At 32.6% G+C, this 19287-nt stretch overlaps 1 protein-coding gene across 2 annotated transcripts in view; it reads right to left on the bottom strand.

Annotated features, from left to right (window-relative positions):
- The window catches only part of CNTLN (centlein), a 313278-nt gene that overhangs the window by 139441 nt on the left and 154550 nt on the right, over positions 1-19287 (bottom strand). For both annotated transcript variants that reach the window (XM_042913157.1, XM_042913158.1), the window contains exons 9-12: positions 14243-14419; positions 12295-12420; positions 2175-2296; positions 718-837 (exon numbers count right to left, since the gene is read on the bottom strand). In XM_042913157.1, the coding sequence (XP_042769091.1) occupies positions 718-837; positions 2175-2296; positions 12295-12420; positions 14243-14419 (545 nt within the window). The remainder of the gene's footprint in view (positions 1-717; positions 838-2174; positions 2297-12294; positions 12421-14242; positions 14420-19287) is intronic.

Below are 19287 nucleotides of genomic sequence, written 5' to 3'. Positions count from 1 at the left end.
CAAGAAAACTGTATGTTTTCTAAAATATGAGTATCCTTCATCAAGTTTTATACTTAGGGCAGCTAAAAGACCTATGTGGAGGGATCAGCATTAAGCCCAAAGGACAGGCAGTGCACAGCAAGAAAGAAAGCAATTCCCTCGTGTCTTTTGCAGGTCACTACCAAGGACCATGTTAGCAGATCCATACCAGACCCTTAACAGGCAGTTCTGCTGCTACCAGTAATTAGCTTGGACAGCTCTGGCTCCAAGAGTAGCAGCAAGGCTACACCATAATGAGCTCAGCTGGGATTAGCAGGACAGGGCAGGGAACCAAGAGAGCTCAGGCATTCTGCATTGCGTATGTATCTAGGAGATCAAACAAGGATGGCTGGCTAGGTTATCCCCTCTCCACCTCATTCCAAAAATGAAGCACGGCAGTGTCTAAAATACAAGCTAATGAAGAGCGACACCTCCAACAGATGAGAGCCACATTAATTAACACAATCCCTAGATCATATTATACAGTTTCGGCTAGAGCTAGCAAATGTGCAACTTGTTATTGCATTATACATATATATATATTTAAAAAGCTATTCTTTTTTTTTCTTTATTTTTATTAACAAAAACCAGATTATTTCATTTTCAAATTTTATAAGGTATTTCTCTCACGACCTTTAAGCCACAAAAAATTTCTCCCAAATGTTTATCTAAGTCCATGTTGTTAAAAAAGAAACTCACTTTTCAATCATTAGCTCCTGGTTCTCCCTTTTGAAATAGGCCAGTTCATTCCACACAGCATCAGAATCTTCTTGGCGAAGTTGTTGGGGATCTGCTCTCTTTATTTTTCTGATAGGAGTCCTATTTTTAAAATGAAGTTGTTTTCTTCCTTAATATGTTCAAAATGCAATGTAAATTTATTTATACACTCCCTAAAATTTAAAAACATATATTGACCAAATTTCTAAATTCAAGCTATTTATGGAATGAATTTCCTCAAACCTAAGTATGTAGAAATTAAAATCCTGTGTGAAAATTTCCAAAAGACTAACCTGCTACTACAGAAAGCAAACATTTAAGCAGAAATATGACAGTCTTAGGTCTATTTCTCTCTATTCATTCTAGTAATAATAAAACATATATTGCAGGATGGCCACTTTCTAAAAAAGGATTATAAGCAATCAACTCATCTAGAATTTTTTGCCAACCAATCTGAATGCCATATATGCACTTTCTCTTAAAACAAGCTATCATCAGTAAATATGTCAGAAAGTAGTTTTCACACTTCTAGTGACTACTAAAGTTAGGTGAGCAGAGGCTAAATGCAGGACAAATTGCTTTATCACTACTTTACTGACAAGTGATATGAAACATTTTCCATTCTTCAAAAGAAAAAATTAGATGTGACAATTACCTACAAAACATGCCAAATGCCCTTTATGTTTTCAATTTCTGTACATAAAACAAACTCTTCGTTTTTATTTTGTAAAAGTGCTGTACTGGCCAATTTAGAAACAGTATTTCTCTACAGAACAGACCAATGTGTATCATCAACATTGCCCTAAAGGATCCATCTCAAAAGATGAGAGGGTAGTAGATTTTCTGTACTCATTCAGTCCTTTGCCCTCTGTTGATACTGTTAACAGGGGAGCCACTTACGACTAACCAAGATCTGAACACCTGTTCAGAGCAATTGAACTGAGACCGCCAATTCATTCAGATAAGCTGCAGAACAAACTGATGGATAGTAAAGATTTTCAAATTGCATACTAGGTTGAAGTAGTTTTAAGATAGTTAACTATATATGTGAATTTCATATTTCTCTGGTCTTTCAATTAAAGAGTTATAAACTTTGTATTACCATTATTTTATTTATTTACTTTTTCAATCATTTGGGTATGAACTAATTTTGCATTAAGTTATCTACTTTACTAATCTACTCTATTGATATTTAAGTGTATACAATAATTCATCATCACCTACATTATGAAATCTGCAAATGATAGGAATATCTATAGTTATTGCTAGCATATTTATCTGCTTTCATTTATTGTATTATCTATTCAAAACTTCACAAGAAAGATTTGAATACCACGTAATTTCTTTAAAATCAAACAAAAGCCATTAAAACACCTATACAATGCTACTCGATTCCATTTAATATTTAGGGAAATGCCTTTATGAGCTATGTAACTCACATGCCACTGCCTTCTTCCCACTGTTTTAATTGCTCTTTTACTGCTCTGTAGTTGGTCTGTAACATCTGTAGCCTTTCCTTGCGTTTTTCATGGGCATCTCTTAGCTCATCATTTTCTTGGCTCTGTAGAACACAAAAAAGCAAGTACACAAGTTTTAAAAAGTATGAGTATAATGTTGCAAATAAAAGGTTCCCATCTAAATATGAAATTTGAAAGTAAACAGTAAATATAAATTAATTTGTAATACTTATTTAAACAGAAAAAAGGGAAGGATTCTTAAAGTCACAAAATAGGTTTGCTTGGTAAATTCAACAGATGCACTGCATTTTTTTTAAGCTTAGTAATTTCAAAATTTTGCTGTCAAATTAGTTCCATTCCTTTCCCTGTAGTCAATTAGTACACATACAAATATTTGAGTCAATTTTACAGAATTTTAATTTCTTTTTCAACAAAAGGATTAGTCTGTATATAACAAAATTTTATTTTCGTAATTATAAATGCATAGAATTAGTGTAAAAACACTAATCGTAGTAAGATCAATGCTTCTGCCCATGGATTTATGATTCGCTTAATACAAAGCATAGGGATTACACAGGAGGAAAAAAATCAGTTTGGACCTATGTCTGAAGTAGCATAGTGTAACATTCTGGGCTGCATTGTACAGAATCGAAATGGAAGAACTGGGCTTTGTACTCTTGAAGAGGTCATAGAAACATTACTGGGTTATACCATTAAAGTCAACAACTTCTAAGTGTTCAAAATAGAGTACATGAAATATGTCTTCATTTAGATATACCCACAAAAAGGAACTTATCAAGGCCAAATTTTCAGTTCCTAGAGGATGTATTTATGTTACATATGCACTGTTTCTCAAAGTAAAGTAACTCCTTGAATTTAACCATGTGAATTTCAAATTTGTTTTTTAAACTTTTTCATATTTCTATATGAAGGAACCTGTATAGTTATTTAGTGGAGGCAACAGGTACTCTCTAACATTACGGTGAGGTGAAATGAGTAGGCACATGGCAGTCAGAAAAATCTGAAATTTATTCTTAGAGCTTTCTCATGTTGGCTGAATAGTCTTAAGAATACTATTTAAATTAATTCAATTTCTTTTTCTGTAAAATACTGAAAAGAGCACAGAGATTTAAATAATGATGACTAAATTAAATGAGCAAATATGCAGGTAAAGCCACTGGCACTATGCTTGCCCGGTAGAGGCACAAAGCAGAAGTTAGCTTTCTTCCCTTTCATTTTCCCAGGTATTAACTGATGTCCTTATCATGAAGAAGCCAAATTCATGGATTCCTGAACCATCTACCTCTCATCTCAACAGTGAGATAATACTTACAGAGTTTGCATTATTTTGCTGCAATTCTACCTGTCTCAACAGTATGGATATTTTGTCATTCCACTTTGAATGTAGGTCTAGTAGGATAACTTCAATAAATCTCTCAAGTAGTTATTAGGAAGTATCTGAGTCCTGTGTGCACCAAGCGTCTGTATGCCATCTGGAAATGGAAGTGCTTGATGAAAACGCACGAGAATGGCATCACTTGAAAGGGGCAATCAGAATAAACGCTATCCTGAAGAGCTTTAGAAGATAAACAGATTACAGATACTGCAAACTTGCTAAAGAGTAGCATGGTTTAATACCATGGTTAAAAATTCAGGATACTGAATTGAATTTTGCTCATTTCAACTGAAGAACCATATATTAAGAGTCTATTACATGCAGAGTGTTAAGTGCTGATAAGAGTTCAACTCTTCCTGCTCACAGTTAGTATATTTTATCTTGACATAGTTACTAAAATTCAGTGTGTCCCAGTTTCTCCATCTTTAAAATAAAAGCTATTTATATCTCTCCTATTCTAAGACAAAAGAATGATTTACCCCTTTTAAGAAAAAATTTTTAATGTTTATTTATTAACAGAGTGTGAGTGGTGGAGGGGCAGAGAGAGAGGGAGACACAGAATCCAAAGCAGGCTCCAGGCTCCAAGCTGTCAGCACAAAGACCAATGCTGGGCTCGAACTCACAGACCACAAGATCATGACCTTAGCTCAAGTCTGATGCTTAACTGAGCCACCCAGGCACCCCAGGATGATTTACCCTTGACCTTAAGTTTTCCCTACTGTTGGTAAACAATCCAAACATCACTTTACTTCTGTAAATGATAAGCTTTCTAAACTTAGGTGAAATAATTTAAATTAACCAAATAGAAAAGTAATAATTAATAATGTTACTTCCTCATAAATGAAGATAAGTTCATTGTGTTTATTAGAATTCTTTAAGAACTAATCAGATTTATTAGGATTTTAAACAGGATATACTATAAACTTATTAATAAAATAATTATAAGAAATGTATAGGTATTAAAAAGATTCATGTCAAAACACAATTTTCTTTTCTTTTCTTTTTTAAAGTTTACTTCTTTATTTTGAGAGAGGGAGGGAGACAGAGCATACACACAAAAGAGAGAGAGCGAGCACGAACAGGGGAAGGGTAGAGAGAGGGAGAGAGGGACTCTGAAGCAGGTCCTGCACTGTCAACACAGCCCGACATGGAGCTTGAACTCATAAACCAAATTTACAAACCAAACCTTGGCTGCTTAAACTGACTGAGCCTCCCAAGTGCCCCCAAAACACAATTTTCAAATGAACATAGTTAAGCTGAATATTTTGTTAAATTCTAAAATAGCTTTCTCTAATTACTCTTCATTGAATCAAAATCCTTCCCCACAAACTCTTATTTTACAATGAATTTCTTAGAAATGATTACATACAAACCCAGTGTTTTGGAATCATTAAAAGTCTGTGTTAAGAGTCCCTAGAAGCTCTGAGTAAAAAGAATTTAAAAGACTGCCCAACAACAAAAGACGTGAATAGACACTTCTCCAAAGAAGACATCCAGATGGCCAACCGACACATGAAAAAATGCTCAACATCACTCATCATCAGGGAAATACAAATCAAAACCACAATGAGATACCACCTCACACGTGTCAGAATGGCTAACATTAACCACTCAGGCAACAACTGTTGCAAGGATGTTGGAGAGGATGCGGAGAAAGAGGATCTCTTTTGCATTGTTGGTGGGAATGCAAGCTGGTGCAGCCACTCTGGAAAACAGTATGGAGGTTCCTCAAAAAATTAAAAATAAAACAACCCTATGACCCAGCAATTGCACTACTAGGCATTTATCCACAGGACACAGGTGTGCTGTTTCAAAGGGACACATGCACCCCCATGTTTTTTGCAGCACTATGAACAATAGCCAAAGTATGGAAAGAGCCCAAATGTCCATCGGTGGATGAATGGATAAAGAAAATGTGGTGTGTATATATACAATGGAGTATTACTTGGCAGTCAAAAAGAATGAAATCTTGCCATTCGCAACTACGTGGATGGAACTGGGGGGTATTATGCTAAGTGAAATTAGTCAGAGAAAGACAAAAATCATATGACTTAACTCATATGAGGACTTTAAGAGACAAAACAGATGAACATAGGGAAGGGAAACAAAAATAATATAAAAACAGGGAGGAGGACAAAACAGGAAAGACTCATAAATATGGAGAACAAACTGAGGGTTATTGGAGGGGTTGTGGGAGGGGGGATGGGCTAAATGGGTAAGGGGCACTAAGGAGTCTATTCCTGAAATCACTGTTGCACTATATGCTAACTAATTTGGATGTAAATTTAAAAAAATAAAAAATAAATAAATTACATAAAGCTACAAAAATAATTAAATAAAAATAAAAATAAAAATGATGTTAAAACATTCAATTATAGTGGTGCCCACTGACCACCTGCATCAAAATTACCTGTGATGGTTATTAAAAGTGTTTTAGCCCACCCCCCAAAAAAAATTTTTAAAAATAAATAAAAGACTGCCCAACAAGTAAAAATTAATCAAATGGGATATCCAGATTTTTTGTGTTGTCTTTCACAAAAAATCTTCTGTTAAGTCTATGGAACAAATGGAGTTTCTTATTGTTAGTACTATCATTATTTTAGCATTTTACAGTACTGTCTCAGCTTCCACTAATCACTGAATTTATACCCAATATTTTCCCTAGTTCTTATAGAGAAATCAACTATCTTAGGCTATTAAACCGAAGATTAAGACTCAATAAAAATTTCCTGAGTCCTAAATGTCACCCACAATATGCCAGACTCTGTCTTAGGCATAATACTTAAACAAAGCACTCACCGTAGCCACCTCTGTAAAACTTTGGTGTAATGTATTTCATATTAGCAAAAAGTTTTGATTTTTCTATAGTAATTGAAATAGGGGGCTCCCTCCATTAAGTAGTGATTATGGGAAAGTAGTTTTATAGAGGAGCTTTCTCCTTTAATAACGCATGCTTCATAATTTACTACAACTAATGCTGGAGTATTTACATATTCCTTATAAAATTACTAAGATCTAAATTATTACAAATGAAAGTAAACTAGGGATTATTTCACAAATCAACTTGATAGGCATAATTTATAACAATTATTATTTTAAAATGCAGTTTCATCCATAGATTTGTCCTTTGAGAATGCTACTAACAAATTTTAACACATGGGTTAAATAAGTCCTAGAGACTATTGTTCCTTTGGCCTACTTTACAAATAGACAGAATTATAGAGATATGTAAATATAGGATAGATAAGTAGATACATAGATAGATAATATATATTCAAAGAAAAACATTTTTCCCTATTTTAGTGCAAGAACAGATTTAGCTGAAGTCTTCAGGCAAAAGTTAACTATCTCAAAAGAAATATTTAATGTGTAGAAAGAATAATCAAAATATTTTTTTATATTATAACAAATACAAATTAACCATAGTTTGGATTATGATTCTTTAAGTCTCATTTGACTATAATTGCCTAAGTCAAAACCATAGTACTTCATTTGGGAAATACTGTACCCAAAGATCTTATAACAAAATCAAATGTAAAGACTGAAAGATATATTTAATATCACTAATCGCTACACTTTCCCAAGAGGATACACTCAAAAATATCCCAAGGGGAGTCACTGAATTAGGTCCATTTATTAATTAGATCACTCAATAAAACACTTACTGACCACCTTCACTATATTTTGCAATTAAACTAGCCAAACTAGAGGCTCTAATTTCTATATACAAACAAGTGTGAAGGACTAAAACATTAGAAAATAGAAAGATTGTAACAAGGGACTTTGTTTCATGGTATCTGCAATTTTACTTTTTTTTAAAATATATTTTTTAACGTTTATTTATTTTTGAGACAGAGAGAGACAGAGCATGAATGGGGGAGGGTCAGAGAGAGAGGGAAACACAGAATCTGAAACAGGCTCCAGGCTCTGAGCGGTCAGCACAGAGCTCGATGCGGGGCTCAAACTCACGAACCGCGAGATCATGACCTGAGCCGAAGTCGGCCGCTTAACTGACTGAGCCGCCCAGGCGCCCCTGCAATTTTACTTTTGAGTTCATAAGAATAAAAATGAGTCTTGATCTAATCTACTAATTTGGTCAAAGGCTCCATGACAGGCATGAGGCAAACTAAGAATATGAGTACTGTTAATAAAACAGTGGCTCAATCTTCATAGAATAATAGCAAGGTTTTTAAAAAGTTAAAAAAAGAAAAACCTTTCATAAAATACCAAGGATTCCACCGATGATTAATTTTAGCAAAGTGTATAAAGTTGAATGTATAAAGAATGCATATTAGAGCATTGAAAAATAAAAAGACATATAAACTATATTCAAAGGACACACTGATGTTATTAAATGGTATAGAAAAGTGAGAATAGAATCAAGTTATCAAATGCATTAAAGTCCATAAAACAGAGATTCACGGCATTAGTGATCCCAAGAATAGTAAAGATTTCATAAAACTCAGATGCATTGCTTTCCAAATTATAGTTTATACATTGTTAGATAACTACACTTAGGAAGTCAGGATTTGGAAATGGTTGGGATGTTTAGAATAACAGTTTTCAACTCTTTTATTACTATTGGTTCTTTTATTTACAACTTTGGTCACTCATCTTGAAAATATGTACAACAATTCACAGAAATAAGCTAAACAAGATAATGTACAAATATTTTTACATAATTCATTACTAGTATCAGAATAATATGCATGACTTACTACTGATACAGTAAGGAGCATTTCAATATATCAAAGTGCACATACATTGTTCCATGGTAGAGGTTATCTGGAGAAGCTTATTTGTCCTGCTTTCCCTACAGTCCACCTTGGTGATCAACTTGGGACCTAAATGTATCTACTGCAGGGGACCTAGGTGGCTCAGTCAGTTAAGCATCTGATTCTTGATTTTGGCTCAGGCATGATCTCACAGTTCATGGAATCAAACCCCGTGTCAGCCTCAGTGCTCACAGCTATCTACTGTGCCATGGAGCACGTGTTTAGTTTAGTAGTTCCAACAGGTATCTTCCATGGACAATAGTTTTTTGTGAAATATTAATAGGTATATTAATATACCTATTATTAATATAATCAAGTAGATCTGGGAAATAAATTATACCTTTCTATAGATTCACAGTACACACTGATATCTTAACAGCTCACAGAAAAAAAGAGATTTTAATCCACTGCTTATGATAATTGAGCACAGAACATTTTTCTCTGTCATATTCCCATTAGCTTCTGGCAGAGCAGTATTCAGTAGAATACTAATATGGGAAGGCCATGATAAATATCAATAGGTATTAATGGGTAATGGTCTACAAAAGGAGCACCATGACCAAAAAATGCATATTAAAAACCATAAGACACTGTTGGGGGTTGAAATAAATCCCCTTCAGAAAGGTATGTTCGAGTACTAACCCCTTGGTATACGTCTTTACAGAGGTAATTAAGTTAAAATGAGATCCTTAGGATAGGATAGGTCCTAATCCAATTGACTGGTGTCTTTATAACAAGGAGAAATTTAGACACACAGAGAGACACACACATTGAGGGAAGATGGTGTGAAGTATGAAGACACAGGGAGAGTGCCATCTATACATGGAGGAACACCTGAGACTATTAGAAACTAGAAGAGAGAAATGGATTCTCTCCCTCACAGGCTTCAGAAGGAACTAACCCTATGGACATCTTGATTTTGGAACTTTGTGGCCTCCAGGACTTTGAGTCAATAAATTTCTGTTCTTGTAAGCCAGGCAGGTTGTGGTAGTTTGCCATGGCAGCCCCAAGAAACTATTACAGACACATCATTACTTCTTATCTTACCTTATATTCACATGCACTTGAGCAACAGTAATAATATTAATACTAAAGCCTAATTAAGAGAAATACAGGAAGAAGTTTCGTGTCTTCACTAAATATGATAGGTATACTTACTAAAATAAGGCTGTAAATTAAAAAGTATCCTGGACCCAATCACTCTCTTTGGAATTGCTTTTACTTTACAGGTTTTGTTTACCTACTTCTTTGGATAAATGGTCTTGATTATAGTGCTTTTTTCATTCAACTATTTTGCTCTTTCAAAACAAGAAATCCTTTCCTACTAAATGACAAAATACAGTGAAAAACATCTACTCGCATTTTCCCCTTATCTTGCAAATCTATAGAAGAAAACATACATTTGAAATTCATAATTATCACTAACCAACTTCAAAAAGGAATACAGGGGCGCCTGGGTGGCGCAGTCGGTTAAGCGTCCGACTTCAGCCAGGTCACGATCTCGCGGTCCTTGAGTTCGAGCCCCGCGTCAGGCTCTGGGCTGATGGCTCGGAGCCTGGAGCCTGTTTCCGATTCTGTGTCTCCCTCTCTCTCTGCCCCTCCCCCGTTCATGCTCTGTCTCTCTCTGTCCCAAAAATAAATAAAAAAACGTTGAAGAAAAAAAGGAATACAGAAGAAGTATAAATGAACAAGAAATTGTGTGAAGAAAGCATTGTACTCTGAAAATAAGCTTGAAGCCTCATCCAAAAGTGTAGTTGTTAGGAAAAAGCAGTAAGAAATTAGTACAATGCTTCTGAGACTCTTTTTCAAGCAAGAAATTCAAGAGGTAGAAGAGGATAGATCTAAAAATATCTTAATTGCTCTATTCCTTCCTGCCATGTCCAAGACTCAGAGAGTTTGGGGGCAAGTACGTGGAGATCTGTTACTATTGAGTGGGATATGTGAGTTAATTTTATGTGTCAACTTGACTGATCAGATATTAGGTTAATCATTTTTCCTGGGCGTATCTGTGAGGGTGTTTTTGTACAAAAGGAACATGTGAATCAGAAGACTGAGTAAAGCATACTGTCCTTCCCAAAGTGATAGGATTCATCCAAATCACCAAAGGCCTGAGTTGAATAAAAGGCTGCATAAGAAAGAATGCTTTTATTTTATTTTTATTTTTTTTGCTTTTTAGCTGAGACATTGGTTTTGTCCCTTTGGACTCAGATTCAGATTGGGACTGGAACTTATACCATCAGCTTCCTGGTTTTCAGGCCTTTGGACCCAGGCTGAAACCATACCACTGGCTCTCCAGCTTTCCAGTTTGACAACTGTAGATCTTAGACTTCTCAGACTCCATAATTGTATGACCCAATTCCTTACAGTAAATCAATCTATCTATGTCTGTTTCTCTCTTTCTCTCTCTTGAGATAGACAGATAGATGGATATAGATATATAGATATAGATTAGATATAGATCTTTTTCAGAATAATGACACCTCATTAGGAAAACTGAAAGGGTTCTATCCTACTGGTTCTGTTTCTCTGAAGAACCCAGATTAATACAGGATAGAAGCCTTGGTATGTGAATTTCAAGAATTATGCAAAAGGAGGAAGATGATAACATGGCTTCCTAAACATGCCCTTAATATCCTGTGTGTACTCCCATGTTTACACTAATGTACTAGATTCAAACTGCTCATATAGCATCTTCTTAACTAGAGAAAGGGTCTTGAATGATAGTTATCTAAGAGTCTCCTTTTTTACAAGTGACTTGTTTGGCTAGTTGCACTGCTCAGTAAGTTGTTATTGAGTAAACAAACACATTAGCAAGTAACTCCAGGTGTGGGACACCTAGCTGGTTCAGTTGGAAGACCATGTGACTCTTGACCTCGGGGTTGTGACTTCAAGCCTCATGATGGGTATAGAGATTACAAAAAATAGTAATAATAAATGAACCAAGTAAACAAATCAGTAACTCCAGGTGTATAAATTTCAAGTAGGTTAAATACTAGCAAGTTGATGTCATCTGATCATTTTATTTTTTGTAGAAAAAGAGATGATAATTTTCCTTTCTTTTAGAACTAAAGTTTAACTCTATAAATATAAATTATTGTTTAGTGGAAAGGCAGAAAAAAGTATTAATTGTAGCTTAGGTTAACTATACCTCAAAACCACATCTTATTCCACAGCACACATAATAGAAGACAAACTTTTTTCTCCCTAAGAATAACCTATATTATATGACAAAGAATCTGAGCTTTAAATGTATTGGATTCTAATCATGTGTTAAACAATGGTCTTGTCATAAAATGTCTTAAAACTATTTGAGACTCAATTAAATGGCTACTTCTCAAATAGTACAGGCCTTTGGGTAGTGGTGCATAAAAAATCACAAGTTTAGCCATATTAAATTCAGAAAAAATAAAAACCCTCAATATAGTCAAATGGAAAAAATAACATATTTGCCATTTTAACTATGTAATTTGTCTTTAAAGGACAATTGTAAGTGACTTGAGCTAGGTGAGTATAGTTTTTAACTCACTTTTCTTTTTATATGCTTATCACATATAGAGAACTATGAAAAATTCTCTACTTGCTATACTTCTATTTTTTTTTTTGTCTCTGAGGAGCTATAAGAAATTTATTCCCAATATTAAGCCAAAATCTTCCCAAATAATTTTATTTTTTTACAATTTTATTTTTTTCCAAACAATTTTATTTTTTTTCCAAACAATTTTAAAGTAGTGGATAAATATTTACTTACAAGCAGCAAATTTTTTTTGTTACTTTATTATCTAAGACGCAAGACCAAACGATGATACATTTTTATACACGTAATTAAATTCAGGAAAGATAAATGATAAGCAGTGATTTGTAAAGGGAATGTTTACTTTGGTATATCTTTATCTTTGCAAGGTTATTACTAAAGAAATGATTTAATGTTCACCTTTAGTTGTAGCGCCTTCTCTAAGTTTTCAATCTTTCTTTCAGCTTTCCTCAGCTTCCTCAGCTCCTCTGAGTCTGTGAAAGAACTCTTTGGGGACAAAGACCTTGAACGTTTCACAGGTGGTTCCTCGAGAATAAAACAAGGACATGGTTGAACTAGTTGGAACACTGGATTATGAAAGACATGCAAAATTAAAGAACAAGTAATTTTGAATACTAATAATGAATTATAAAAAAAATCCTGCATGGAATACCAGAGAAATAACAAGCGGAATTACCACAGTGCTACCGCTAAAGGTTTCTCTGTGACTCGTTAATGAGAATATTCATTTACATTTACATTGTTTCTTTCAGAATAATGATGTCCCATTAGGGAAGACTAAAGGGTTATAGACTCAGAAATGCAAGAAACCTCATTACAAAGGAGGGGATAGAGGCTGGTCTAATTGCTCTATAAGGGTCCAAGGTTACACTTGATAGGACAACCAGAAACAAGAGGGAAAGGATTTTTTTCCCTCTGAAATAGTTTAACACACTGTGAAGTTGAAGGAACAATATGCTTGAGGAATATAAATACAACAGACAGTAGATCTTATACCATAATGACCATATGGTCATTAACTATAATGTGGCTAACTAGAGACAAGAATGTGTGTTTATATTATGTACAGCTTCATATACCAATCTGGAGAAGGAATATGTGAGAGCAACTATTAAGCTGGGCAACATATTGTTCATACTTACTGCATGTCCTTATGAAAAAGAAAGAAAATTTTGTTCCAAATATCCCTCTCATTTTCTTGACTTTTGTTAAAAGCAACGAAACATCAAAGTGTTTCATTTTTTAAGTTCAGCAATGTAGCAAGCAACCAAATTAGACCTATAATGTATCTCCATTTTAGGAATGTTTTCTTTCATTTAAATAAAGCTCAATACTCTGAAACTACTCCAAAATGGCAAGAAATGTTTAATGCAGTTATGTTTAAATAAATAAATAAATACATATGTACATATATAAAGCTCACTCTTCTGAAAACTACTAATAATATTACAGGGAGTAAATAAGACTGTAATAGTAACTTGGATCTTTTTAAATACTTCCTTTATTAAGACAGTTCTATTCATAGAAAAAATGTAAAGAATTAAAAACAATTATCTTGGAAAACACAGTATTCTGTTTATAAAAAAATTTTCTATGCTGAAGTAACAAGTGTGAGAAAAATATGTCTAAATTTTCTTACTTTTCTATGTATCTAGAATTTACATATTTACAATGTTATACAATAACATATTTATAACGTGATATTATAAAATTTTTATATTGGTCAATGTTCATAGACTCTCTTGCAGCCTAACAGGAATACATACTATAGTGTATATATACTGTAATACAAATACTACAAAAAGGGAAAGTTAGACACTAATAAATGAGAAACATGCTATGGAAAATTTGCTTATTTTCTGTGTTGCTACATGTTTAAATATGAAATTATAAAATTCCATAAATTGATGTTAAATTCCACTTTATAATTTATATCTACATGGGCAGTATTTTAAATATCATATCTGAATGAAATAGAAACATTAAGATATATTTTTCTTTTAACAACTAATACTACTTTAAAATGATTTTTTACCTAGATTAGCTTAGCTATAAATTAGATACATGAGGCATATACTTAGCAAAACTTTTTAACCTAAGAATGTTAATCTACTGCAAACAGCTATACTACTGCTAATATATTTAATTAAATTAGGGATATATTATTTAGTTTTTAAAAGGGGAAAACTCTCTACTCACAACAATTTTTTATCAAGCATTTGGCATATAACATTTTTCAAGCTTCCAGAAATATAAGCAGAGAAGTAAATGCTGCTGTTTTTTAACTTCATTGCTTGTCTTGCCAGCCTCATCCTGACAAATTCACAAAATGACAAAATGTCCCTACCTTATGTTTTCCTTCAGTACTTGTCCAGATGCCCTTCTCTGAGGAATCCTTGTTGGTAGATTTGTTCTCTGAGAGTTTTTCATTTGCTATTTTTAGTTTTTCCTGTAAATACTCGATTTCAGACTTCTGTGAGACCATTAAAGTTTCTAAGCTCGATAAAGATGGCCGTTGAGATACCTATTAAAAAAAAGCGTAACTGCAAATATATATGCATGTTTGTATATTATTTATATATGTGCAAACACTTATCCATAATATTACATTATATAAATAAGTATTCAGAGAGGGAAAATTTCATTTCAATAATGAACTATAAACTAGAATTAGCTAAACTTCTATTATCCTAATAGAATGGCATTTTCCAATAAAATAGCCAAGAGTCTGTATAAATATTTTCCCAAATAATATTGCCATACAGATTTGCAGAAGAAAAAATTTAAAGCATGGTTGCATGAAATATACCACTCATAAGTAAATTAATTATTTCAAAAATACAATTATACACATATGTATTTCTTCACAAAATACTCCAGCCACCATTTGATCATCATGAGTCATATAATACCACTGAATATAAACCTGGTAAAAGGAAACCAACAGCACTATAGGTCTAATTGTCTTTCAGTGTATCATAATTTAATAACATCAACACAAAAGACTGATATTTTCAGTCAATACAGCCCATTATATTCTCTCTTGAAATTTATTACTATGTCAGATAATCTGTTAATGGTAAGCATCACATTGTAATTATAAGAAAAAAATCACAGAAAAATTAAGTATGTAGGATATCTTTTAGAAATGTCAGTTCAAAAAAACCAGCATTCTATAAAATTCTACTACCATCTCAACTGAATATATTTGAGACCATTAAAATCCATGCACATACTGTATTTCAAATTAAGCACTCCACTTACAAAAAACAAAAACACTAAATCATAGTGCAAACAAAGTTTTTGTTGATTTCCAGCAAAGAAAGTCAAGATTACAATCACAAGATTCTCATATTGGATATAGAGCAAGCAGCCCTGAAAATAGTTTCATTTAAAATGTGGAAACCTTATCCATCCTAAATGATATTCCTAAGGGCTATCAGAAGAATACACATGTTTAACTTTTTTGAATCAATGTTGGAAAATTTTACCCTTTTCTGGTTTTAACTTTTTCTTTTTTTAGGGAATAGGGAAAAAAACTGCCCTAATTCAAACTTCTAATTATTTATGAGAGAGGTCATCTTTGATTTATTTACATTGTTACACTTTTGTCTATTTAAATCACTTGATTTGTTTTCCAACCGTCATTCTATTATATTGCTAAATATTTTTCTCAGCGTTGTTTATATTGTAGTTACCACATTTACAATATATTAAATACTTACTCCAGTACCGTTCTTTAAATATCAAATTAAAATACTTCAAGCACTTTTATTTCAAACTCTAAATGATTTTTCCCTATTCTTTCCTCCCACCTGTAATCACCATATGATTATTATTTATTTTATTTTCTCTTCCTATCGTGTAAGCAAATTTACAATGTTTATAACTATTCCGTTTGATTGGGCTGGCAATCTGAACAGTTTTCAAAAGCTACCTGCTCTTATCCAGGTTCCTTTAAATAAAATTATGAAGAATATATTAATATCCTATCATTTACCAAAGGTATTTTTAAAGAAGTTGTTCAAGGTGAAACAAAAATTTAGAATAAAATGGAAATAACATAACTTTAGTTTTATTGGTGTATCCAGTAAGAAATCCCATGTTCTTTAAATGAGTTTAAATAGTTTATTTATTTAATAATGAATTATATGTAGTAGATATGAATATAAAAATACAAATATCCAGTCAAGAAGCTGCAATGATAAATTCAAATATTCATGAAGACACTAAAAATGCTCCAACAGTGGATACTATCATCATCATAAATGATTTCATATTTAAGGAGCAGTCCTTCAGAATTCTTCAACAAACAATAACAGAACTTCAAAAACTGTAATAATGATGAACTCAAATTCACATAGAAGCTGGGAAGATAATGTAAGTAAATAAGTAAAATGGGTTGTTTTCGGTTTGTTTTAAAATTATAGCTTTAGAATTCATTCAACAGAGATGCTTTATAGACGTATTAAACACGTATATACATTCTTTACATCCACAAAACAACTTTTACATTCTCCCGGGTTTTTTTTTTTTTTAATCTTATCCTCTCCCCCTCTTTCCTTTTATCACTTTTGCTAGAGATATATGCACAATAAGTATTTTCATATTTCTCTTAATATGACCACTTTTAAAAGTATAAGTAAAATGAAATGTCAAATGACACTCTGCCTCACCTCAGGTCATAACAAGGGTATATGGCAACAGCAACTCAGCTCCAACCGTTTCCCTAGAGGAATGAATGTGGCCCACTACTGCCAGAGCTGCTGATTTTTCAAAAGAAGGAATCAGGACTTCTAACAGAAATCTCCTAATTTTAAGATGTTGGCCAGACTCAGTTTATTACTTCTGTATTTTGAGAACATGGTTGTGGGAGTTATAAACCCCTACAAATTTTCTAGAGAAATTTTGAAATATGCATCAAAGCCATCAAAGCACATAAAAGCATATCAAGCTTTTGGCTTAGCATTCTAGTCATGCTGAGGGTTGATACAGAAAGATATCCATGACAAAATGTTAAATGAGAAAAGCAAGTTACCAACGAATATATTATATAGAAACAGATTTCATCAAACGTGCATAGGAAAAAAATAAACCTTAAAATGTTTTACTTAGTGTTATTTCTTAGTGGAAAAATTATATGTGCATTATTTTTTTCACATGTATTTGAATTAATAAATTTTACTAAATTTTAAATTTTATTAAAAGTAATAAATTTTACAATGAACACATCACTAAAAGTTTTTCAAAATGTAAATTTTTTCTTCAAATAAAAGGAATAAAAGTTGACTATAAAATTTTCAGGTTAGATAAGAGAAATATAAATGGGAAATCTTTCTATAATTTCATCCCTTACAGTTCACTAGTGGTAACTTTGCGCTATACTACTCAGATGTTAAAAAGAAAAGGAAAACCATTGTAATTCTGCCCTTTAATCTGCTTTTTAAAATAGGCTTAATTTTTCAGAGCAGTTTTACACTTATAGAAAATCTAAGCAGACGTTACAGAGAGTCCTGTACCTCCCACTCTCACCCATCCAGGTTCTCTATTATTAACATCTAAAATTAATATTTTGTACATTTGTTACAAGTAATAAACAATATTCACTTTACTTTTAACTTAAGTCCATAATGTATTCAAATCTCCATAGTTTGTACATAACATCCCTTTTCTGTTCCAGGATCCCATCCACAATATCACATTACATTCACCTGTCATGACAGCAACTCTTGGCTCTGACAGTTTTTCAGACTTTCCTTCCTTTTGATAACACTGATAGTTTTGATGAGTAAATGATATGTAGTGCACTGTAGGATAGCCCTCCATTGGAATCTGTCTAAATTTTTCTCATGATTAGACTGGGGTTATGAGTTCAGGGATGGAAGATCACAGAAGTAAAGTACCATTTTCATTATATCATATCAAAGGTACATAGTATCAACATGGTTTGACTATTGATGTTGACCTTGATCACCTAGATTAAGTAGCATTTGTCAGACTACTCCACTGTAAAGTTACCCTTTTGCCCCCCATCCATACTATACTAAGCTTGCTTTTAAAACTTAATAATTATATACATATATTTAGTATATGAGAAATGTATTTATCTTTACTTGTCATTATCATTTCAACCACTGCATAGAAGGCTTACTGAAATCAAGACTATCAGTCCCCCTGTCTGAGGAAGTTCATTCTGTCTATTGCCCTTAAAATCCTAGAATGCTTGAAAAGTTCAATTTTCTTACTAGAAGTTATTAGTATGTGTATCAACAGTTTTTTCTCTAATATCGAAAATCCTTGTTCACCTCTATAGTTCACAATCTTAAAAGATAATGAAGGGTATGGTGTTAGACCATAGTTAATCCTGATGAGAAGTGATCAATGGAGTATGTGTCCAAATGCCTCCAACTGGAACTCTCTCTTTAAACTGACCATTATTAATATATAACTTCTCTTTCACATTGATCCACAAAGGTAATTTTGATCAAAAAGTCCTGTAGAAGATGTAGCATAGAAGGGGACAGGGGATACCTTTAAGCTTTGTGTCAATAACTGTTAAGAATTATATAAATTAAATATCTAATTGTGTTGAAGCAACATCGCATGGCATTATAGAACAGGGGCTGAGTGAATAATGCCTAATAAATAGAAAATTGTGTCAAAGTCATAACGATCACAAAGAATTGTAAGTTAAATTGCTTTCCCTTATTAAATTTTAATTCATCATAGTAATTTGTTTCCTACTATATTAAAATAATAGTAACTACCATTTAGTAAAAAAAAATATTGTGTTCCTAGCTATAGATAAGCATTTCATGCATATTATCTTACTTAAGAAATTTACAAATTTCAAACCTGTCAATAATGTATCCTGTTGCAAAACAAAACATTTAAAAGGACATGATACTTCAGCAAAGGAAATAATTTCCCCTAATCTCACTGAAAATTAAGTATATATTAAATATACATGTGTGTTTAAAATCTGTAATATGTGAATGCATATAAAATTTCTAACCTGTATACATATGTATCAGAGAAAACTGACATGTTCTCTGAAAATCAACTCAAATCCTCTTGGAAGACATAGCATAAAAACATACAGTATATGTTAGAGTAAGTACATATATAAAATTTTACATATATAAAATTTCCTTCTTATGAAATGCCTGAATCTCTACAAAAACTTGACATTTAATTTAAAATTGATTTTAGAAATGCAGAAATATACCTACCACAAACTTATAAAAAACATTGTTAGCTAAATCATCCACCACCTGAAAACGGATGACTAATAACAGTCACATATTATTTTTTAAAAAAAGGAAAAAGTAAAATAATATCAAGTCAACATGACATCATAAATCAAGATAGTCTTATTATAAAAGTTCACAA

Source organism: Panthera leo, chromosome D4, assembly GCF_018350215.1.
Source record: "Panthera leo isolate Ple1 chromosome D4, P.leo_Ple1_pat1.1, whole genome shotgun sequence".
NCBI lineage: Eukaryota > Metazoa > Chordata > Mammalia > Carnivora > Felidae > Panthera > Panthera leo.
Note: the sequence above shows the minus strand (reverse complement) of the source record. Positions and strands in the feature narration are given on the sequence as shown.